The 23,576-nt window shown below is 45.2% G+C and overlaps 1 protein-coding gene across 2 annotated transcripts in view; it reads left to right on the forward strand.

The window, feature by feature from the left end:
• The first annotated feature begins 5,412 nt into the window (after positions 1–5,412).
• The window catches only part of WIPI2 (WD repeat domain, phosphoinositide interacting 2), a 37,787-nt gene continuing 19,623 nt past the window's right edge, over positions 5,413–23,576 (forward strand). The window contains exons 1-2 of one of the 2 annotated variants that reach the window (XM_082713850.1): positions 5,413–5,690; positions 12,227–12,309. In XM_082713850.1, coding sequence (XP_082569976.1) covers positions 5,617–5,690; positions 12,227–12,309 — 157 coding nt within the window. In that variant the 5' untranslated portion in view covers positions 5,413–5,616. The remainder of the gene's footprint in view (positions 5,691–12,226; positions 12,310–23,576) is intronic. The other variant, XM_082713851.1, reaches the window with a different exon arrangement.

Raw genomic sequence — 23,576 nt, forward strand, 5'->3', positions numbered from 1 at the left:
TGAATGTGGCACATGAGAAGACTACTTGAGGAATGCTTTAAGCACCAGCAGATGACGGTTCTGCTCTAAGGTCGAAAGGAGGAAGGGAACCTCTTCTTCATGGGATTGGCATCGTCAGGTCAGTTAGCTGGAGGATTCCTAAAGTGATGAGAGAAGGTCCCAAGCATCTTTCCTGCTCTACCTGCCATCAGGAACGTCAGCTCATGCCGTCCCCAGGTGAGCTGGGACACAAGGGTGCGCTTCTGAGTCACACACAGGTCAGCTCTCAGGCGCAAATCCAGGCTACTACTCCCCCAGCAACACTCGCCTGTGGTTCCCAGTGCCACCCAGAGAGGAGAGCAGTGGGACCAATACCGGGTGAGTGGGCAACAGCCCTCAGCTCCAGCCCATTATGGGCATCACAAATGGAGGCCAGAGTTTAGTTCTTCAGGCACTAAGTTCCAAGTTTCTAAGTAATCTGAGCTCAGAGTAAACAAGACAGACAGAAACCCTCCCTTCCTGGAGGATTATGTTCTGGTCAGAAGGGGGTGTTTTGTAGTCCCCTAGAAAGTGGTAAGTCCTATGTAGAAATATAAAGCAAGGAAAGGGATAGAGAATGTGAGAAAGTGTGGATTACCTTTTTTTTTTTTTTTAAGATTTTTGTTTATTTGACCGAGAGAGAGGGATCACAAGTAGGCAGAGAGGCAGGCAGAGAGAGAGAGGAGGAAGCAGGCTCCTGGCCGAGCAGAGAGCCTGATGTGGGGCTCGATCCCAGGACCCTGGGATCATGACCTGAGCCAAAGGCAGAGGCTTAACCCACTGAGCCACCCAGGCACCCCAAGGTTACCATTAAAAAAAAAGATTTGGGGCGCCTGGGTGGCTCAGTGGGTTAAGCCTCTGCCTTTGGCTCAGGTCATGATCCCAGGGTCCTGGGATCGAGTCCCGCATCGGGCTCTCTGCTCCACGGGAAGCCTGCTTCCTCCTCTCTCTCTCTCTCTCTCTCTGCCTGCCTCTCTGCCTACTTGTGATCTCTCTGTCAAATAAATAAATAAAAAATCTTAAAAAAAAAAAAGATTTTATTTATTCACTTGAGAGAAAAGAGAGAGCTCTAGTAGGGCTGGAGGGGAAGGAGAGGGGCAGAAGGAGACGCAGACTCCCCACGGAGCAGGACCCTGAGACCAGGACCTGAGCCGAAGGCAGATGCTTTGGAGGTTACCATTTTTAAAAGGGTTATCCAGGTGTTCATACCATATGTCTTCAGGCCAAGAAATTACATTAAGGAGAAGGAAGCTTGACAATGGGCTCATGCCCTTGGAATTCACCATTCCTCTCACGTATCCTATTACCCACATAGATGGTAGAATGACCTCCTGAAGGCTTAGCCAGCTAAGAGGCCACACCCTGTGGGGTTGAGATGTCATTCTACAACATTCAGGACATGCTGTCAACTGGCAGTAGAGATGGTGGCATTCCCTTGCAGATTACAACTAATAATCCACTGAAAAATTTTTTGGTTTCTATCCCTGCAGCCCTGGATTCACTGGATTTTGAGATTCTAGTCTCAAGGACCCCTATTACTTCAGGGAACAGAGTCATGGTTCTGGTAAATTGGAAATGGAGTCTACCCCTCCCACCCCCACCCCCACTCCCACCATTTGGAAATCTTCATTGGCTGAACCAATGGAGAGAGAAGTTATTTTCCTGGATGAAATAATAGAAACTGGGTGGCTTTTCAAAATGAAGTCAAGGACGGTGTCTAGAACCCAGGCGGTTTATTCAAACACCTCCTTACACGCCTTTGTTAAAAAATAATGGTCCACAGGAAATTGTGCCAACTGATAAAGACAGAACCACTAAAGACATTGCTTCTGTGCTACACCTTGACTTCAGTGATTGGAGGTGGGCTCTGCGGACAGCCACATAGGTATATTTATACATTTACATATGTTTATTTATATAATATATAATTATTGATATATATTATATATTTATAATCTATATTATATATAATTATTATATGTAATATAAATATAGTTGCATATATTTATATATACATATATTCTATATTTACATATACTTACGTGTATGCCCATATACATATATATATATATACCCAACCACTAAAATCAGGACACAGGACACTTCCCACACTCCAGTGGGTTCCCTCCTCCCCACTCCCAATCAATCCCCCACCAGAGGGAAGCACGACTCTGCCTGTTTTTTACTTCATATAGATGGACTCATATAGTATTGTGTTCTTTTGTATCTTTTTACTCTTCTCACTCAGTATTATACCTGTGAGATTCATTCATGTGTGCGTGGCCTTTTAATTGCTCTGTAGTATTCTTTTGTATGAATGTATCACAATTTGCTTATTCATTCTGTCATAGATGAATGTTTCAGTTATTTGTAGTTTAGGATTATTATGAAAAAGCAGCTAGGAGTGTTCCTATACATGTCTTTCAGGAAAATATATACTAATCACTATTGAGGATATACCTAGAAGTGAAATGGTTGAGTCATAGGGAATATGTACGTTTAACTTGAGTAAATACTGTCCAGTTTCCAAAATGATTCTATTTTTTTAAAGATTTTATATTTAAGTAACCTGCAATTTCTACACCCAGTGTGGGGCTCAAACTCAGAACCCTGAGTTCACACACCCTATCCAATGGGCCAGTTGGGCGCCCTGATTCTGAGAATTTAGACTTGTACTCAGTGTATGAAAGAAAGTTCCAGTTGTTCCAAAGTTATTGTCTACACTTTGCGTTGTCAACTATCTTTTTAAAAAATTTTTTTTAAGATTTTATTTATTTGACAGAGAGAGATACAGCAAGAAAGGGAGCACAAGCAGAGACAGAGGGAGAGGGAGAAGCAGGCTCCCCACCAAACAGGGAGCCCCCTGCGGGGCTCCATCCCAGGATCCTGGGATCATGACCTGAGTTGAAGGCAGACGCTTAATGACTGAGCCCCCCCCCCCACCCACCCGGGGGGCCAGGTCAATTATCTTAATTTTAGCCAATAGAGGATGTCAAAAGTTTGGAATAAAAAATGACAATCAGGGGTGTTCAGTCATTAAGCGTCTGGTTTCGGCTCAGGTCGTGATCCAGGATCCTGGGATCAAGCCCCACATTGGGCTCCATGCCCGGCGGGAAGCCTGCTTCTCCCTCTCCCACTTCCCCTGCTTGTGTTCCTTTTCTTGCTTTGTATACCTCTGTTAAATAAACAAATAAAATCTTTTTTTAAAGATTTAATTTATTTATTTGTCATAGAGAGAGAAGCAAGAGCAAGCACAGGCAGACAGAGTGGCAGGCAGAGGCAGAGGGAGAAGCAGGCTCCCTGCCAAGCAAGGAGCCCGATGTGGGACTCGATCCCAGGATGCTGGGATCCTGACCTCAGCCAAAGGCAGAGGTTTAACCCACTGAGCCGCCCAGGCACCCCTCAGAGGTATATCATTATACAGCAGCTCCTACAGGGACTATTCACTCTTCACAGTGATTGGTTACGATATTAGAATTTTCTCAAATGCAAGAGAATTGGTTAGCAGTTATCACATAACAATTTTGGGGAACTACTTTGTTTCACTTATGATTTTCAGAGACACCAGCAAGAAGTGACTCGGGAGGAGTTAGCCTTGCCTGTCTTGCAAAATAAGCTAAATTAAACTTTGCTTGTCTGACTAAACTGGTTTTGTATACTCAGAGTATTTTCAAATCTGGTCTGTTTCTTCCTTTTTTTTTTTTTTAAGATTTTATTTATTTATTTGAGAGAGAGAGAAAGAAAAGATGAGGAGGTGGGCAGGGCAGAGGGAGAAGCAGACTCCGGCAGAGCAGGGACTTGACATGGGACTCAATTCCAGGACCCTGAGATCATGCATGACCTGAGCTGAAGGCAGATGTTTAGCCAACTGAGCCACCAGGTGCCCTTGGCTAGTCTTTGTTTCTATTTGATTTTAACAGGTAGATGCACGCAGTATCTCATTTGCTTTTAATTTGCATTTCCTTGATGAATATTAATGATGTTCACCTTCTCAGGGGCTCATTAGCCATTTTGCTATTTTGTGAAGTGCCTGTGCGCAAGTATTTTGCCCAGTTTAAAAAAAATGAGTTGGTATTTTCCTTACTGATTTGCAGAAATTCTTTGAACATTCTGGAAAGACCTCCTTTGTCAAAACTCATTTTGCAAATATATGTATTGCAAGTATATGTAACACATTCTGAGGTTTGCCTTCTCAACATCTCTTGATCGTTTATTGATAAACAGTTGTGCTTCATTTTGATGAAGATTAATGTTTTATATGGTGGTTGGTACTTTTTAAAGTACTTGCTTAGAAAACTTTATTTACCCCAAGGTCATGAAGACATTCTCCGATGTTTTCTTCCGGAAGGCTTCCTGTTTTACCCTCACATTTATGTCTACAATCCATCTCAAACTAGTTTTTTAGTTAGGCGTGAGATAGGAGACTCAGCACCTTTTATAGAAAAGACCCTGCCTTCCTCAACGATTTTCAGTGCACTCTTGTCTCTATGGTTAGAAATAACTTCCCTACCCACAAATTTGATTGTGCCGTTCTCCTGCCTAAGTATTTCCAATGGCAGCGCATTGTTCTTAGGATAATGTTCAGTCTTTTGCTTAATGTAGCTTAACAACACCCAGCTTGGTTTGGCCACCTCCGATTTCACAAGTCAAATCTGTCTCGTGTTCGCCGTCCCATCTGAGCTCAGACACACTGAGCACAGCATTCCCGGGACACACTCTCATCTGTGGACCTTTGCGATACAGAATGCTTCCATCTCCTTGGACTGGTTACCTACGATTCAAATTCCAGGTCTCCCCTCCTTCAGGAAGCCTTCTCTGACTGCACGGTCCTTATCCTTTAAGTCTAGGTTGAGTGACCTCATTATAAGCTCTCTTGTACCCCGGCTTGTAATTGTGTTTAATTACAAGTAATCTGTAATTTCTCTAAGGGAAAGGAGGCCCATTTAGTTCACATGGAAAGTACTTCCTAAATATTATTTAATGTATGAATATATATAAGGTGGACTCCTCCGCGTGGGCCTTGAGGAAAGGGGTTTCTGTTCTCGGATCCAGCACTCAGCAAAGAGGTTAGTCTTTCTGAGCTTCAGTTTTCAAATCTGTAAAATGGGAATGCAGTGTTCTCTAAGTAGCATTGCTGTAAGCATCAGATAAGATGCTGTACATAAATATTTAGCACGACTGGCACATGGCGGGCCCTTTTAATATGGATAAAGTGATGGAGTGTACCGAGCCCCTAGTCTTCTCCATGCGCATGCGCCGCCCTAGGTCCGCCAGCAAGCCCGGCCGGCGCGTCCCCACGCGTGCGCGTGTTCGACCAGAACCCCAGGAGCCGGCCAGAGGTGAAGGGGCGGGACCTCCGCAGTACGCCTGCGCCGTGGGGAGGCCGTGCGCCGAGGAGGCGGGGCCGCGCAGGCGCGCAGAGTGCCCCGGCTCCGGAGCATAAACAAGAGCGGGCACGGGATGAGGCGGCGGTTGATCCCCGGGCAGCCAGCTGCGGCCAGCGAGGCGGCGAGCGGGGCCCGGCGCCGACCCTGAGCGCACCCGACACGCCCTCCCGCGCGCGAGCCCCGGGCCGGGCCCGCCCGCCGCGCGCCCACCATGAACCTGGCGAGTCAGAGCGGCGAGGCCGGCGCCGGCCAGCTGCTCTTCGCCAACTTCAACCAGGACAACACGTAAGGCCGGGCGGGCATCGGGGGGCCGGGGCCTGGGGCCGCGGCCTGGCGTCGGGACGGGCGGGAGCCTGGGGCCGGGGCTGGAGCGGGCGGGACCCCGACCCGGAGGCCGAGGCCGGGGCCGGGCCCGAGATCGGGCCTTGGAGGTTCGGCGTGGAGGCCGGGGAGGGCGGGGGCGCCCCTGGGGGCGGGCCCGGAGCGTGGAGGGAGGGGCGCTCTGCTCCGGGACCCTCCGCGCGCTGCGCTGGAGCTGCGATCTCTGGGCGGGGAAAGTGATGGAGATAGGGAGGTGTTGCACCCACCCACCGAGAGGTTGCTTTACCCTGTGGGACCTCCCTTCTCACAAAGTTGGGGCACAACTTTGTGGCTTGACCTGTTGTCTCAGACGCTTCCGAAGCGGTGAGAGTGCGTGTCTTCCTGTAGTCCACCTCCCCTTCTTCGTCAGCCCTCTTCCTCCACTCTTTCCCTTCTTCAGGACCTTCTCCTAGTCGCCTCATCTTAGGGCTTCTTTCCCTTTGCTTTCTTTTACTTCTTGTCTCGCTGTTCTTTTTTAGGTGACTTTGATGTCCTGCCCGAGCAAGAAACAGATTTAGCAATAACCCTGGCCTCTGATCTGGGGAGAAACTGAGCCCAGAGGGACATCCTGGGGATGTCCCAAGGGGAAGAGCGGCCACTGATGCCCACCCATGGTTTGGAACGGTGTTTGTCCAAACCCATGTGGGTTTGAGGCTGATTCTTCGGAGGCTGTGTGGGTGACCTGTGAGGATAGTTAATAGATGAAGTTTCTGGAGAAGGAAGGAGGAGTTGTGGAACTGGAAGGGAGAAGAGCCATCTTGGGAAGTGAGTAAGAGGAAGTGATGTAAGTGAGGAGGAATGGGTCATTGGCTTCATAGTAAGTAGTTGATTGAGTTGTTACTGGCTGAATGGTATCAGCAAAGTAGAAAAAAAATTTTTTTTTAATGAAAAGTTCATTGTGGAAGGGCAAGCAGCAGGTGCTCAGCAGCATCTCCCCAGATTTGGGAGGTTAGTGCAGAGGGTCCGGCAAGGGGACCCCACTGAGGGTGGAAAGGAAGCCAGTCTTCTTCAGGGACTGCAGGTGAGGAACCTGAAGTTCACAGAGGTCCAGAGCTGTACTTGGATCTTCCACTTGGCCAATAGTGGAGTGGGGGATGGGACTGACTTCTTTGCCAGTGATCTTCCCAACCTTTCCCCACTGTCTTTTCTACCTAAAAGGTAGGAGCTTGAGGACAGTGAATTTAGAAATCATACTGTAGCAATAACTGCCAGATATATAAGCATACTGTGTGACCAAAAACCAGTACAACAGAAACATCTTGGACAACCTGTTGCACATGGTTGTAATTGGGATAGACTATATTATATTCATCCAAGAAGCGAATAGAGCATTTCAAACCATCTGTGATTTGGTTTTTCAGCCCTTAGTATTTTGAGATCGGTAAGAAGTGGTAGCTTCGTAGTTGTTTTTATGTCTTGTATAAATTAGTGAATTTCCAAAACATTTTATACCTTTTTTTTTTTTTCAGGTTTTCACTACCCATTGTTTATTTGAAAGTAAATAAAATATGAGAATGTGTTCTCTTTGGCTCTCATTTCAAATGGGCTACAAATCCCATATATAATAGACTGTATCAGTCTGGCTTGAAATTAGACCTTTTCACACTTGAAAATCATGTGCTTCCTCACTCCTCAGTGGGTCCTGAAGTTCAAGAGATTTCTGAGATTTCTGTGTCCTAATTTGGACTTGCCAGAGACCTTGATATAGTATGAATATAAATTGTTAAGGGTAAGATAGGATTATACTAGAAGTTTATCAGTTAAAATGACTATAGTTTGTCTTAAAGAAACACACGAGTTCCTGAGGAAAGGCTGCACGGTTTACCCCTTTGCCTCCCTTATCCATCTCTAGAAACTATAGAGGAACACAGTTTTTCACAAGACAAAGGTGATTGGTGTGGGATCCACATCCACTGTATTGAGTGAGAAAATCTGAAAGCCATTTCACTTAGTAGAATAGGTGTATGTTACGCAGGAAGGCTTAACAAAGAATACTCCTTGTATAGCTAGCTATAGCCTGCTTTTTTTGTCCAGAAAGTGTGCTCATTTTTCTAGGATTCTTTCCCTGAAAGTATGAATAAGTTTTGTTTTGTTTTTGTTTTGTTTTGTTTTGTTTTGTTTTGTTTTGTTTTGTTCTTAAGCAAGAGCACTGAAAGCACTAAAACAGCTGATCTCAGTCACTTATTGTCTAGTTAGTTCCAATCCTAGTTTCTGGAAGTAACAGTGTGGAAGGTCTATTTTGGAGGGATTTTTGGCTTTTGAAATTGAAGTTAACAAACTAATAAGTGGCAGAGTGTCACTTAAATGAAAATGTCAAGGACTGAAGTCCTCCATCAGATGCCACTTAGCTGTGGGAAGCCCGTAGTTGGGCAACGTCTGTTTTAAACAATACTCCAAAAGGGGCAGATGAAAGGAAGGGACTTGGTTTTCCAAGTTTTTTGTTTGTAGCATTGTTGTTGTTAGTGTCCAGAAAAGTTATAGAGACGCTTGTTTAAATGAGATTCTTCTAGGTAACAGCGATTATTCTGGGAAAGTCACTAGTCTCCACTTTCTCCTCATCAATAAATTGAGAGGCTTGGTTGTGGATTGATTTTAAGGATCCTTCAGCCTTAAAGTTTTAGGTTATTCTGCCTGCTGGGTAGAGAGTGTGTTGGAGGAAGGCAGGACAGTCACCCAGGAGGATATTGTCCAACAGCAGTGGCCCGTGGAGAGCAGCCTGGTCAGCCGTTGGGACTTGGTGTGACTTGTGGGATGTGGAAAGTGCAGGGCAATTAAGGTTACTCCCAAATCCCTCGTTTGGGTTTGGGGTGAATAGTGATTCCATTATGGGGGAAAGGTTAGAGGAAGCTTCAATCTGGGGACAAAGGGTGAATTCTGCTTTGGCTCCTGTGGAATTTTCAAGGCTGTGGGACTATGCAGGTGGAGATCTAGACTGGAAATCTGTGAGCTGAGGGAAGGGCCTGCTGCTCGATTAGCTTACAAGCTAGGGCCCAAGGTCAGCAGTTCAGGTGGTTTCCTTTTTATGGGTGTGGACGGATGCTATGCAACCCTTTAATCAAGTAAGAAGGTGACGGAAAGGGAAAGCTTTTCTTTTCGGGACTAATTACTGATAAGAAGGCAAAGAAAAGAAAAAAGGAGTTAAGAAAGAGATCTGATTCACATTTGAGGGGTTTTTTTGTTGTTGTTGTTTTGTTTTGTTTTTAGTGGCATCACTGTCTTTTAGATAGTGGACGCCCAAGTTTAAATTTAATGACAGACTTGTAGTTAAAGAGGGTGGGTCAGACAGGAGCCTTTATTTTGGCTCCCTCCCAAAACCCTACTACAAATGTCAACCAGTAAAATACCAAAAGATATTTTAAAAAAGGTTGAAACTGGTAAGGAAGGAGTCACTAGCAACAACATTTTGGCAGCTAACAAGTAGTAAAGGAACGTGGCTCCCAAATTGCTAGTGGGGAAAGTAGAGAGCCAGCCTAGTTTAAACTGCAGAATCCCCAGGCTCAGGATTGGCAGTCTAGGGAAGCTCCAGAAGTGGGATACAGGGGGACAGGATGACAATACAGAGGATTGGCCCCAAGCATGTTCCAGAAGCACTCCCTCTCCCATCCTAGCAGAGGACTTGGACCTTGTCTCCAGGGTATATAATGGAGGTCTCAATTTTGACAGCAGGTGCCTCTGAAGGCAGGGGTGTAGTAGTGAAGTAGGGGCTTGAGTAGATCTGTCCTTTTTTCTATTATAGTGAGCTGGGTTTTCCCTTTGTCAATAAAAGATATCTCTCTCTCTCTCTCTCTCTCACACACACACACACACACACAAACGTTTATTGGGGAATAAGATTATTTAAGGAGGAAATCTCAAACTTCTCTGTTACTCTGCCTCTCCCATTAATATGTCTGCCATTGTATGGTCAGGCAAATCATGAGAAATTATTAAAAACAGGACCATTCCCCAAAGAGGGATGTATGAACCTGATTGCTGGTGTTACCACCCTTTAAAAAATCTACCTTTATTGATAAAGTATGCATTCGTATTATAGTATATATGCATGTCAAAAAATAATTGAAATAACTGAAATATTTTTGGTTACATTTTTGGCTGACTGAGGTTTTGTAAACCGTACAATTAAAATTCTAGCTAAGGTGTTTAATATCCTAAATCAGCTTCGGAATATCTGTAAGAACATCTAAGTTCTGATGTTTGATCACCAAAGCCCAGTTTTGTTTTGTTTTGTTTTGTTTTGTTTTGTTTTTTTTAAGATTTTATTTATTTATTTATTTGACAGAGAGAGAGAGAGAGATCACAAGCAGGTAGAGAGGCAGGCAGAGAGAGAGGGGGAAGCAGGCTTCCCAGGACCCTGAGATCAAGATCTGAGTCGAAGGCAGAGGCTTAACCCACTGAGCCACCCAGGCATCCCCAAAGCCCAGTTTTGACAGATTCTTCTGTTAGGAGCACAGCATCAAAATCCATGTTCTCATTAACTAGTTAAAGCTCCTTAACTCTGCCCCTGAAAGAAACCCTCTCTAAGCTTCTTTTATATATAAGGCCAATAAGCTTGGTGATTTGGTTCCTAAGTCAACAAGAAATTAGAATGGGAGAGGGGCTGTTAATGCTGGGGGCAGGGCCACAAGGAAGTGACACCTGTCAGCAGAACAAAAGGTGGAAAATGTATTTAGAAACTCAGCACTACAGCCTGGCCATCTGAGGTCAGTACACAAAACCCTCAACTCCTTGCTAGCGTCTGAAAGGGTCACTGTATTGTAATAGTAGGGTAAGTTTAATGATGGGAGCCCCGGAAAATGTTAAGAATTTCCCATCCCCTTGTGATAGGAACACAAGAAAGCATATAGTACAAGAGCGACTTTTTCTCTCTCTCTCTCTCTTTTTTTTTTTTTTAAGATTTTATTTATTTGTTTGACAGACAGAGATCACAAGTAGACTGAGAGGCAGGCAGAGAGAGAGAGGCGGAAGCAGGCTCCCCGCTGAACAGAGAGCCTGATGCGGGGCTTGATTCCAGGACCCTGGGATCATGACCTGAGCCGAAGGCAGAGGCTTTAACCCACTGGGCCACCCAGGTGCCCCCTTTTTCTCATTTTTTAATCAGAAATGGTAGGGGGGAGGTGTTGGTGTTTAATAATAGCAACCATTAGTTATCTGGAAAACATTCTCCCAAACACCCAACTTCCCAAAAGTTGTAGATTGCTGAGAGTTTGTCTTATTCTTAGCTTTCCTAAGTATTCTATTTTTTTTTATTGGCACCTTATTGCTTTTCAAAATATTTACAGGTAACAATACCTAATCACTTCATTGATACAATTAATTCAGTACAGTGAAGTATTTTTCCCCCCCAAAACAGACTGGTAGAAGGAGTTTTGTTGCTCTTTATACATCTAAGATGTATAAACCCATTACAGCTTAAAAATTTAATAGTGCTTATAAGCAGCTCCGTTCTTAGAATGTACTCTCCTCCTGCATATGGATGAAAGAGAGGTTGGAAATCTCGAGTTTTTAATAAGGTTTTTAATAGGTGAACTGGCCATTAGCGGGGCCCTGGTTTTTCTCTTGGTGCAGATCCTCCTGGTCTTCTGCTTTGTCTCCTGCCCCTGCTTGTCTCCACGCCCTCCCAGATACAATTTACAGCGGTCCCAGTGGCCACTTCCTTGCATGTCCCACGCTTCCTACTTCCTTGGCGCATCTTCTGTGTCTCAGAGCTGTGCTTTCTTCTGTTTATTTGTTTCCTGCGCTCAGTCACGTTCCAGCGGGTAGTATCGTCCAAGGAGGAAAACCCTCATGGAAGGTCCCCCAGCTCCTGTGCTGGGGGCCTGGAGGGCCCGCGAGGTCCCTTGAGGCCTCTCAGCCACCACCTGGGGGCTGGTGTCCGGTGTGAGTGGCTTCACCTCTTCTTCGTAGGTCAGCTGTGCAGGCTGCTGCCAGATTCTAAGTTCGCTCTTTGCTCCGTTTTATTTCCAACCCACTGTCCGGCCCGGGCGTAACACAGGTGGTCGAACTGCATTTGCTGGGGTCTGGCCCAAAGGCCGAAGGGTGTCCTCGTCCCCTGCGCTGTCCTTGTCTTCGCTTAAAGTTTGGGGCGTCAGCTTATTTAGCCTTTGGACTGGCATGTAGGTGAGATCACCTGAGACACCCCACTCTGCCCCAAAGGGCTCATTGACCTAGGGCCGATTACTTCCATTCATTTGTCGCATTTATCTTTAAGGTTTTGTAGGCTTTAGACAAGAATACTGCCTGGACTTCGCTGACCTTCTTTCCCTGGCTGTGAGCCGGGCCATCTCGCCCTGCCCCTTTCCCCTTTCCTGCTCAGCCACCACTCACCTGCTGCTAACTCTCTGAAATGATTGGTGCAAATTTTTGGTAGAGTTGGTGGTTGCTGGTTGGTAACTTGGAGCTAGTTTGTGCATTATCACTGTCTACACGTATCAGCTCTTATTTCTGATTTGGCTTTTTTGCAGGTCCCTAGCTGTTGGTAGTAAGTCCGGTTATAAATTTTTCTCCCTTTCTTCTGTGGATAAGCTGGAACAGATCTATGAATGCAGTAAGTGTTTGTTTTATTTTTCCCCCTTCTTAAAAAAAAAAAAGACAAATGATACTTGAATTGGAATGCATTCTCAAATTCTGACACTGTGATTGAAGCCCCGAGACCCCTTGACCAGTGTTCTTCTCGTCCCTCGATCGCCACAGATGGTACGTGTCCTCCAAGGTCTGTGCGTGCGCGTACTTCCACGGGTACGCATAGAAACATTTGTTTTATGGGTGGTTTTTTCTAACACATGATACCATGTTGTATGTATTATTCTGTCATTCCTCCCCACTTTAAATGCCATTATGTAAACCATTTTGGTTTCTGTTCTAAAGGGCTTCCAGAAAATGGAAAATCTCACAGCTGCTGTAGGAATGATTTATTTTCTTCTGTTGTTGTCTTCTGGCAGTCGGGTCACCCACGTGTCAGAAGCGATACGGGACTGTGGAAGGGTTGTGTGAGCTTTGACTTCATGCTCAGTCACTCACTTGTGACTTTACATAGACTGCTTCATCTCAGACCTGAGTTTCTTTGGTTTTCGTTTGTGTGTGTCTGTGTAAGTCATGCTTGGAGATTGCATGGGAGGTACAGACCCCTCCTCCCCAGAGTGAATACACTAGAAAGCTTGGGGCTCTTCCTACATACATAACTTATTTCCTATGCACTTAACGTAGTTACACACATGTACCATACACGTAAAGGTATATTTTTGGTTTTGTGTGTGGTTTCGTTTTATAGAGGCGAGCTTGTAATACACTTTGTTCTTTATTTTTGTTTTTAAAAACGTGACCTCTTTTAGATTGAAGTGATTGGATTTATGTGCAAATGTTGGGAATAATACAGATGCCTTACACCCTTTTCCCAGTTTACCGCAGTGATAGTGTTGTGTGAAAGCGCAGGGTAGCGTCAGCTGCTAGGAGAGCAACATTGACGGTCTTAATGCCCTTAATGCCCTTGCACATTCCTGTTCTACCAAAAGCAAGACTCTAGAAAGTCCTGACACGGTGGGATTCTTCCTGCTGTCCTTTTATGACCACACTTGTCTTCCTTCTGTCCCCCACCCTAATCCTGGCTGATCACAAATCTGTTCTCTGTTACTTAGATTTTGTCATTTCAAAAATGCCATGTGAATGGAAGATTATAACCTTTTGGGGTTTGCTTTTTTTTACTTAGCATAATTCTCTGGAAATTCAGCCAAGCTGTTGTGTGTGTGTTGGTAATTCCTTTTTTATGACTGAGAAGTATTCCGTGGGTATGGCCGGACCACAGTTTACCAGTCCGCTGTTGAAGGGCAGCTGGGCTGACTCCGGTTTTTGGCGATTACAGATAAAGCTGCTGTGAACAGAGCTTTGGGTGGATGTAAGTTTCTATCTTTCTGGAATAGATACCTAAGAGTATATGCTGGGCCATATGGCACCCCCCGTTTTTTTTTTTCTTTCTTTTTAAAGAAGCTGCCTAAGTATTTTCCAGGTAGCTGTACCGTTTTACCTTCTCACTGACCATGTATGAGAGATCCACTTCCTCTGTCTTTGCTGGCATTTGGTGTTAATCACTGTTTTTTTCACTGTGGCCATCCTGATAGGTATCAGCAGTGCGGTTCTCATTGTGGTTCTGATGGGCTTTTCCTTAACAGCTAATGACGTGGAGTGTCTTTTCACATGCTTATTTGCCACACGCATATTCTCTTTAGTGAAATGTCCACGTTTTTCGCGCATGTTCTCATGGGATTATTTGGGTTTTTCTTTTTTGATGTTGAGTTTTGAGAGTTCTTTTTATATTCTGGATGCTAGTTCTTCATCAGACATGTGGGTGTTTTGTTTGAAGATTTTATTTATTTATTTGACAGAGAGAGATCACAGGTAGGCAGAGAGGCAGGCAGAGAGAGAGGGGGAAGCAGGCTCCCTGCCGAGCAGAGAGCCCGATGTGGGGCTCCATCCCAGGACCCTGAGACCATGACCTGAGCCGAAGGCAGAGGCTTAACCCAGGGCCCCAGGACATGCGGTTTGTAAGTATTTTCTCTGTCTATGATAAGCAGCCCCGAAACCTGCCTGTGGCCTGACCTCTGTTAAGAATCCTTGTTAGAGAATTAGGAGCTGTCCACACAGCATACTTCTTGTAGTTGGTCACATGGGGTGTGCATTCAGGGAGAGACTGAATACTTAGCATTTCAGCTCCGTGAGTGTGCGGTTGTACCATCGGATTTCTTCCTTATTAACAATGTCAGTATCTCCCTCCTGAGCAACTATTCCAGTGCTGCCAACTTGGCTTTCTTGATGGTCTGGTGTTCCATTCTGGAATTCTCTGCCTGCTGATAGCTCTGAAGAAGGGGGAGGTGGGGCGAGTAGGGCCAGCAGGCTTCTCCTTCGTTCTTGGTTCCATTCACTCCATGAACACCTCTCAGGGACCTGCTGTGTGCTGGGCCCTATTCTGCGCATGGAGATGCGGTAGCGGCCACGTTCCTGTCCCCTTAAGGGACACTTGTGGTTAAGTGGAGAGAGACAACAGAATACATGGATCTGTGTCCAGTGTTAGGCTGGGGACATGGCAACAAGCACAGACACAGATACCACCTCCCACCCCTGTTGCATAAGATGAAGACGTCGGGGAAATGTCACTTCTTCTGCTGTTGCTTGAGATGGAGGAGTTCTTGTGGTCTGCCCCTAGGGGAGAGGGTTTACAGCCTCCCTCCAGGCCTCGGCCCCCTCTCCTCAGTAGCCCTTCGGGTGACCCCTCCCCTCCATCAGTGGAGTGGCGGACTTCTCTGCTCTCCGATGGTTGTTGCTGCCCCAAAGGCTAGCACCCAGGCCTTCCCCCAGGAGCTCTCCAGTGTTTCTGACTCATACTTCCTGTGGGTTGCCTTAGAGTTTACTCCTTTTTTTGTTTTCGGACTTGGCCTGCTGATGATTACTAAATCTTCTTTTCAAAAAGCCTCTTTTCTTGTATGAAGCTCGAAGATGCGATCTGGGTGATAAAACGGCTGGGAACTCGTGTGCTTGCTTATCTCAGGTGGCTGTCAGTAGTTCGAAAAAAATTTCCAAACTGGTCACCTTCCCATGGTCTCACAGAGATTGTTCCCTGCAGGGGATTTCTTCAAAGAAGGGTAGCCTGATCTCTGAATTCCATCAGGTTTTTATGAATGACTAAAACATTTACTAACTCTCCGCCCCGGTGAGCCCCTGAATTGTGCAGTGAAAGTGTGGCTGTAGTGACTAGGGTCAGTCACCTGCTTTGAAATCTGTAGAATCCCCCACCCCTAGCACTCATCTGTTCCCTTGAACTTTATTTACTGATTCTTGGTGCCTCATTTTTTTTTTAAAAGGTTTTTGGTGGAACAAAACGTGATGTCTTGATAATACTGTAAAAAGAGTGGGTATTTAGCGACCAACATGGTAAGGTGGAAGATTTCTTTGATCTTCTCAGTGAACTTTGACCCTTAGAAATAGGTGATGAAAACAAAGAATTTTTTTAAGGGTTAATACTTTAAACGGGAAGTGATGAAATTCTTTTTCTCCTGGAAATTCTTTTTCTCCTGGAATGGTGTCCAACTCTCCTTTCTCTTGCACACTTTCTTTCTTTCTTTTTTTTTTTTTTTTTTTTAAGATTTTATTTATTTATTTGACAGAGAGAGATGACAAGCAGGCAGAGAGGCAGGCAGAGAGAGAGGAGGAAGCAGGCTCCCCGCTGAGCAGAGAGCCCAATGCGGGGCTCAATCCCAGGACTTTGGGATCATGACCTGAGCCAAAGGCAGAGGCTCAACCCACCGAGCCACCCTGGCGCCCCCTCTTTTTTTTTTTAAGATTTTATTTATTTATTTGACAGAGAGAAACAGTGAGAGAGGGAACACAAGCAGGGGGAGTGGGAAAGGGAGAAGCAGATTTCCCACCAAGCAGGGAGCCCGATGTAGGGCTGGATCCCAGGACCCTGGGATCATGACCTGAGCCGAAGGCGGATGCTCAACCAACTGGCGCCCCTCCCACACACACTTTTATTGAGTAGATCAAAGAATCAAAGAATGTCTGTTCCGAAACAGGTCAGCTACCGAATCAAGATTGGTTTCTGGGGACGCCTGGGTGGCTTAGTTGGTTAAGCAGCTGCCTTCGGCTCAGGTCATGATCCCAGGGTCCTGGGATCAAGAGTCCCACATTGGGCTCCTTGCTTGGCAGGGAGCCTGCTTCTCCCTCTGTCTGCCTGCCTCTCTGTCTGCCTGTGCTCGCTCTCGCTCCCTCTCTGTCTCTCTGACAAATAAATAAAATCTTTAAAAAAAAAAAAAAAGATTGGTTTCTGGAATTTTTCTACAAGTAGACCCAGAGCAAAGAATACACGAGATACTTTGAGGTTTCGTGCAGGCTCGTAATCTCAGCTGCGTTTCACAAACTCAGAACTTTGCTCTCGGTTACTGTTGCTGTCACAGAAAGAATGAGCCAGAACTGGTCTTGGGAAGAACAGAATGAACAACTGCTCGTTCTTCTGCTGGTGATTTAAACAAACAAACAAAAAAAGCCTTTCCCCCAGAAATAGTGGAAGATTTTTTTCCCCGTCTATATTGTAATTTCTGAAGCTGCAGGAACTCCTGTGTATGTATTTCCTGTTGTTTGTGCCCATGCCCTTTTGTTCTGTCATTCTCTCTCTCTGTCTCTCTCCACTCTCTATCCCTTGTGTGTGTGGAGATAAGTACATAACATGCAGATATGTTGATCTCCCTTCCCTGAAACAGGATTGAAGTGAAATCCTTCCCCCGTAGACAAAGGGTGTGTAGATGTCATTTGTAGAGTAGCCCATAAGTTGGGAGGAAAAGTTGGCTTTTTCACATTCTGCATTGTGTATGTTTGCATTTTTAAGTGTCTGAGCCAAGAAAACATACCTCAGGGAGCATTGAGCTCTGAAATCGAGCTTATGCGGACTGTTCTGACCGGCCCCTGCTTTGTCACCAGCCGGACGTCCAGACATAGAGCACCTGTCATCTGAAGACTCACCGTCGTCGACCCTACAGGCCGTCACCTGCCCCTGAAGGTCTGAGAAATGGTGCTCTTGAGATCGTTCCGATTTGACAGATAACCCTGGTTGGAATATTCATTTCCATGAAACATGGTTTTGGATCTTAGGGGAAGAAATCCAGCAGCCTTTCTCTGCCTAAATCCGTTGTGATAAAGAGCGGGCTCTTGCCTCTCCGTACAGCTGCAGGTGTCTGGCAGATGTGCCTCGTTTGGACGTGCGTCTTGTCTCTTCCTGGTTTCTAGAAGTTTTATCCTTGTCGGCTCAAAGCAGCACCTGCAGAAGCAAAACAGCATTCTTTTTTAAATCAAGTAATTGGCGTTCTTAAATGAAGTTTCAGATGGGCAGTCTCTGGGAAGAACATTTGTTGGAAACTGTAGCCAAGGCCTCCTAGAATGGGCCTTGAAGACCAAGCTTTCAGCAACACCTGAGGTCACTGAGGTTTACGTTCAGACTTTCTTAGGGGTTGGTGGGTCAGGGGAGTGTTTATCGGGTCCCGAGTCTCCGTGGCAGGCCACCTTGAAGAATCACAGACATTTAGCCTTCTTTATCCCGCGTTCATTGGATGCAGGGCCCTTGGGTTATGGGTTGATGGCTGGTGTGCTATAGTTGCGTGGGAGGGCCATGTTGAGTCTGCTTCGGTTTAGTGGGAAGTGACTGCCCGTGTGTACATGTTTAAAGGTGCTCTTGGGAGTGAGGTATCCTGTAAGAATGTTATAGAGCCTCTTGGAATCCTGCAGTAGAAAATTAACTGGCCCTAACCACTGACAGCACAGAAAGGCAGGGCGCGTTATGAAGGTGTGTTTCTTTCTGAAAAGGCGGAGACCCTTGGTGCAGGACAGAAAGGCACCCCAAGGCCGGTCCTTGTGTGTGGTTGCCGCTTCCCAAGTGGGGACGGAAGCAGGTTAGCTGCGAGGTCACCCGACTCATCTGCCCTTTGCACAAGGACCTTGGGCTTTTCCTGGTTCCCGGCTCCTTTGGAAGTCTGATGAGAGCTGTGATGGCTTCTGAGACCCCGAGGCCTGCGGGAGGTTTCTAGGATTCAGGGCCTTGGAGTTTCCGAGAAGACCCCACCCACCCCCACCCCTGCCAGGAGGTGCCACCCAACAACTCGCGTCCGCCCTCCACCCCGGCTGTCTGCACTTCTTACCTTGCATCTTAACATTTTGGCCAGAATCCCAATTCTGCAATCGTTTGTGCTGTTACTTATTTATTTACTTATTTTTAAAAGATTTTATTTATTTTAATTTGACAGAGAGAGACACAGCAAGAAAGGGAGCACAAGCAGGGGGAGTGGGAGAGGGAGAAGCAGGCTTCCTGCTGAGCAGGGAGCCGGATGCGGAGCTCTATCCCAGGACCCAGGGATCATGACCTGAGCCAAAGGCAGATGCTTAAGAACTGAGCCACCCAGATGCCCCATCTGTGCTGTGTAACAGCTTTTTCAAGATGTAACTTACATACTGTAAAAATCACTGATTTAGTGTACAAGTCATTGGGTTTTAATACATTTCCTAAGTTGTACAATGTACCGTAATCTAACTTGAAGACCTAGTTCTCCCTAGAAGAAACCCTGAGTCCCTCTGTGGCCACTGGCCGCCTCCCTGCAGCTGCCTATCTGCTTTCTGCCACGGCGTGACGGCTGCCCTGGGCAGCTCAGATAAGCGGAGTCCGATGTGACCAGCCAGCTTTTCTCACTTTGAATGTTTTCAAGGTTTATCCACGTGGGAGCCTGTCTTGGCACCTCATTTCTTTTACTGCCCAGCAATCCCCCCTTCCACGGACACACCATGTTCTGTTGCGGGATGCCGGGGGGCTTCTCCTTCTCGGCTCTTGTAAATGGTGCCACTATGAGCGTTCGTGTGGACGCGTGTTTTATTGCCTCTTGAGGCAAGAGACACCTGTCCGAGTGGAATTGCTGGGTGAGATCTCTCTTTGGCCCACTGTGAGTAGAGCAGTCACGTAAACCAGAGCTGGGAAGATGAGATCAACAAAAGAACATGTATAAATGGACAGATACTGCCGACTCGCCCTTGAAAAGGGTTCTTACTAACAGGGTCTGGGTGCCTGTGTTCTGACCTTGGCACTGGGCATTATCAAACATTCATAGTAATGATCTAAATTCGTAGTAATGAGCTAAAAGATACATTCATTTGCCTTTACGTTTCTAAAATCTGAAATGGAACTCTATTTTTTTATGTGCTTTTTTTTTTTAAACAGCTTGTTTCTTTCTAGTTTTTTAACGTTCCTTTGCCTGTTTTTCTACTGGACTATTTGTCTGGTAATAAATAAATACATTTGACTGATTTAAAAGCAAATCAGCCACTTGTTGCAGGTTGCAAATATTTCCCCTGGGTTGTTTGCTTTTTTTGTTTTTTGTTTTTTTTTTAAGATTTTATTTATTCATTTGACAGAGACCACAAGTAGGCAGAGAGGCCGGCAGAGAGAGAGGAGTAAACAGGCTCCCTGCTGAGCAGAGAGCCCGATGCGGGGCTCAATCCCAGGACCCTGAGATCATGACCCGAGCCGAAGGCAGAGGCTTAACCCACTGAGCCACCCAGGCGCCCGGATTGTTTGCTTTTTGACCTTGTCTGTGGTCTTCTTGCCAGGTTGGAGTCGAGTTTTTGCCTACTCAGATGATTTGTCCGCTGTCTGAAGGCTTCCATGCTTTGGAGCACCAGAAAGGCTCCAGACAGGCGTTTCCTGTATCAGGGGTGCATAAAACATTCTCCGGTGGTGTCTTTAGTTCTTTGGTGTATTGTGTTTTACATTAAATACTTGATCGACCTAGAATGCATTTTGATGTTATGATATCTTTCATTTGTATTCATGGGCTGGAAAAGATGGTTTTCCCGTGTCCTTTGTTATTTAGAGGGACTTGCTGAAGTATTTGGGGTGAAATGTCAAGATAATAATGAGCCTCTTTTCGAAACTTCAGAAAAGAAAAACATAGTTGAAGCCAAATGGCAGAAAGATAAGATGTGTTTCAAGCGATGGGTATAGGAGGTTTATTATACTGCTCTCTTTTATGAATATTTTTTTTTAAAGATTTTATTTATTTATTTGACAGAGAGAAATTACAAGTACACTGAGAGGCAGGCAGAGAGAGAGAGAGAGAAGGAAGCAGGCTCCCTGCTGAGCAGAGAGCCCGATGCGGGACTCGATCCCAGGACCCTGAGATCATGACCTGAGCCGAAGGCAGCGGCTTAACCCACTGAGCCACCCAGGCGCCCCTCTTTTATGAATATTTGCAGTTGAAAAAAGCTTTATGATTCCCACATCCCCCCATTTAAAGACATCCTAAAATTACATCCACTTTTTTTCCTCCATTACAATTTAAAAAATTTTTTCAGATTTGTAGTTGGTAGAAAAAATAAGCAAACACCCCAACCCACTACTTGTTCACTTTCTCTACACTCAGATTTAAGCAGATGAATGACACATGCTGTCTTCTTCCCACCATTTTGTTCATGGACATTTTCAAACACAGGGAAGTTGGTACAGCTGCACCATATGTCCACCCTTAGAGTCTCATTAACACTTCACGGTATTCATCCTGTCACACGTCCGTCTGTCCCTCTTTTGTGTGCATCTCCCCAGGCACCTCAGGCATCAGCACATACTTCCCATAAACACGCCACCGTAAATGTTACTCACTAGGGGGCGCTGTTTGTTTTATTTTGAGGCAATACCTACTTAAAATGGACTGTATAAATCTTAGGTAAACATTCTGTGTTTTGACAAGTCATACGGACATATCAAGGTTTACCGTCACTCCAGAAAGTTCCCTCATACTCCTGCCCCCCATCAGCTCCAGCTCCCTTTCGCCCCCTAAGAGGCAAGGCTTGTTCTGGGTTTTCCCAGCTGTAGATGAGTTTTGCCTATAACAGAATGTCGTGAAAATGCAGCGTGTACTCTTCGGGTCAGATTTCTTTCAGTCACATCATGTTTCTGAGGGCTCCCATACGTGTTTCTGAGGGCTTCCATACGTGTCTCAGTTGCCCGCTGTGTGAATACATGGGTTTTTCCTTCTCTTGATGAACATCTACAGTTTTTCCAATTTTAGCTGTTATGGATATAGTTGTTATGAACATTCTTGTACAGATCCCTTTGTGAACCTGTTTTCATTTCTCTTATCAATATCTAGGAGTGCAAAGTGTGTTCTGTTTTATGAGAAACTTCCGGATTCTCCTCTAGGAGGCTGTCCCATTTTGTATTCCCACCCGTGCTGTATGGGATTCTGGGCCTGTGTCCTCACCAGTGTTTGCTGTTACTAATCTTTTGAATATTAACCATTTTGATGTGTGCATAGTGATAAGTCATTGTGGGTTGTTTTTTTTCCTAAGATTTTATTTATTTATTTAGAGATGGGGGGGCAGAGCGAGAGGGAGAGAAAGAATCTCAAGATTCCCTGCTGAGCATGAGCTGGACTAGGGGCTTGATCCCATGGCCCTGAGATCGTGACCTGTTGCTTAACTGACTAAGCCACTAAGGTGCCTCTGGTAGCACTATTGTTTTTTTATTTTTTATTTTTTTAAGGACTTTATTTATTTATTTGACAGAGAGAGAGAGATCACAAGTAGGCAGAGAGAGGTTGGGAAACAGGGTGCCCACTGAGCAGAGAGCCCGATGCAGGGCTCTATCCCAGGACCCTGAGATCATGACCTAATTGGAAGGCAGAGGCTTTAACCCACTGAGCCACCCAGGTGCCCAGTAGCTCTATTTTAATTTTTTGAGGAACCTCTCTACTTTTCCAAAGTGGCTGCATTGATTGATATCCACCAATAGTGTACAGAGGTTACCTATTTTCCATGGCCCTGCCAACGCTTGTCACATTGTGAAGATTAGTCATGTTGAGCATCTTTTCATGTTCCTGTTGACCATCTGTATGTCTTTGGGAAAGTGTCTATTCTAGTCCCTGCCCATTTTTTAATTGGGGTATTTGGTTTTTTGGTGTTGTGTTGTCTAAGTTTTTTTTTTTTTTTTTAATATATTTTGCATATTAACCTGTCATCTAATATACGGTTTGCAAGTATCTTCTCCCCTTCAGTAGGTTGCCTTTTCGTTTTCCTGATGGTTTCCTTTGCTGGGTAAAAGCATTTAAGTTTCAAATAACCCCATTTGTTTATTTTGGCTTTTGTTTCCCTTGTCTGAGAAGACTGGTCCAGAAAAATGTAGCTAAAACCAACATCAGAGAGCTACCGCCTGTGGTGTCTTCTGGAAGTTTCATGGCTTCAGGTCTCACATTCAAGTCTTTAACCCATTTTTAACTTTTTTTGTGTATGGTGTGAGAAAGTGATCCAGTTTCCCCGGCTCCGTGTTTTGAAGAGACTGTCTTTTTCCATTGTATATTCTTGCCGCCCCTGTGGTAGATCCGTTGACCATGTATGGGTGAGGTTTTTTCGAGGTCTGTGTTCTGTTGGTCTCTGTGTCTGTTTTTGTGCCAATACCATACTGTTTTGGTGCCTGTAGTTTTTAGTATAGTTTGAAATCAGCATAATTCCAGCCTTCTTGTTCTTTCTGAAGATTACTTTGGCTGTTTGGGATCTTTTCTGGTTCCATATAAATTTTAGGATTCCTTTTTCTGATTCTGTAAAAAATGCCTTTGGTGTTTTGATAGAGATTGTGTTGAATCTCTAGATTGCATTGGGTAGTGTGAGCATTTAACAGTGTTAAATCCTCCAACCTATGAACATGGACTATCTTCCCATTTATTTGTATCTTTTCCAGTCTCTTTCATCAGTGTCTTACAGATTCAGAATACGGGTCTTTGACCACCTTTGTTAAATTTATTCCTAGGTATTTTGATTTTTTTTTTTTTTAAGATTTCATGTATTTATTTGACAGAGATCACAAGTACGCAGAGAGGCAGGCAGGGTGGGGGGAAGCAGGAAACAGGCTCCCTGCTGAGCAGAGAGTATATAGAAACACAGCTGATTTCTACATGTTAATTTTGTCTTCTCTGACTACTGAATTCCTTTGTAAGTTTTGATGATTTTTTGGTGGAGTCTTGAGGGTTTTCCATATTATAGTATCATGTGATCTGCAAGTAGTGATCGTTTTACTTCTTTTCCAATGTGGATATGCCCCCTCCCCATTTTAAGGCCTTCAAGAAAACGGTCATATGGCGAGGCCAGAGGACTGCTTCTGTTAGAATCCCATGACTAGCATTGCCGTGCCCGTGGCTGATTGAGCTATTTGCACATCCCAGGGAGATTATATCAGTTAGTCTACTGGAAAAGTAGGACATATTTTTCTCTCCAAAGTAGGAAAAAAACTGCCACTTGTGTGGC

The sequence above is a fragment of the Mustela nivalis genome, assembly GCF_964662115.1.
Source record: "Mustela nivalis genome assembly, chromosome: 19".
NCBI classification, from domain to species: domain Eukaryota; kingdom Metazoa; phylum Chordata; class Mammalia; order Carnivora; family Mustelidae; genus Mustela; species Mustela nivalis.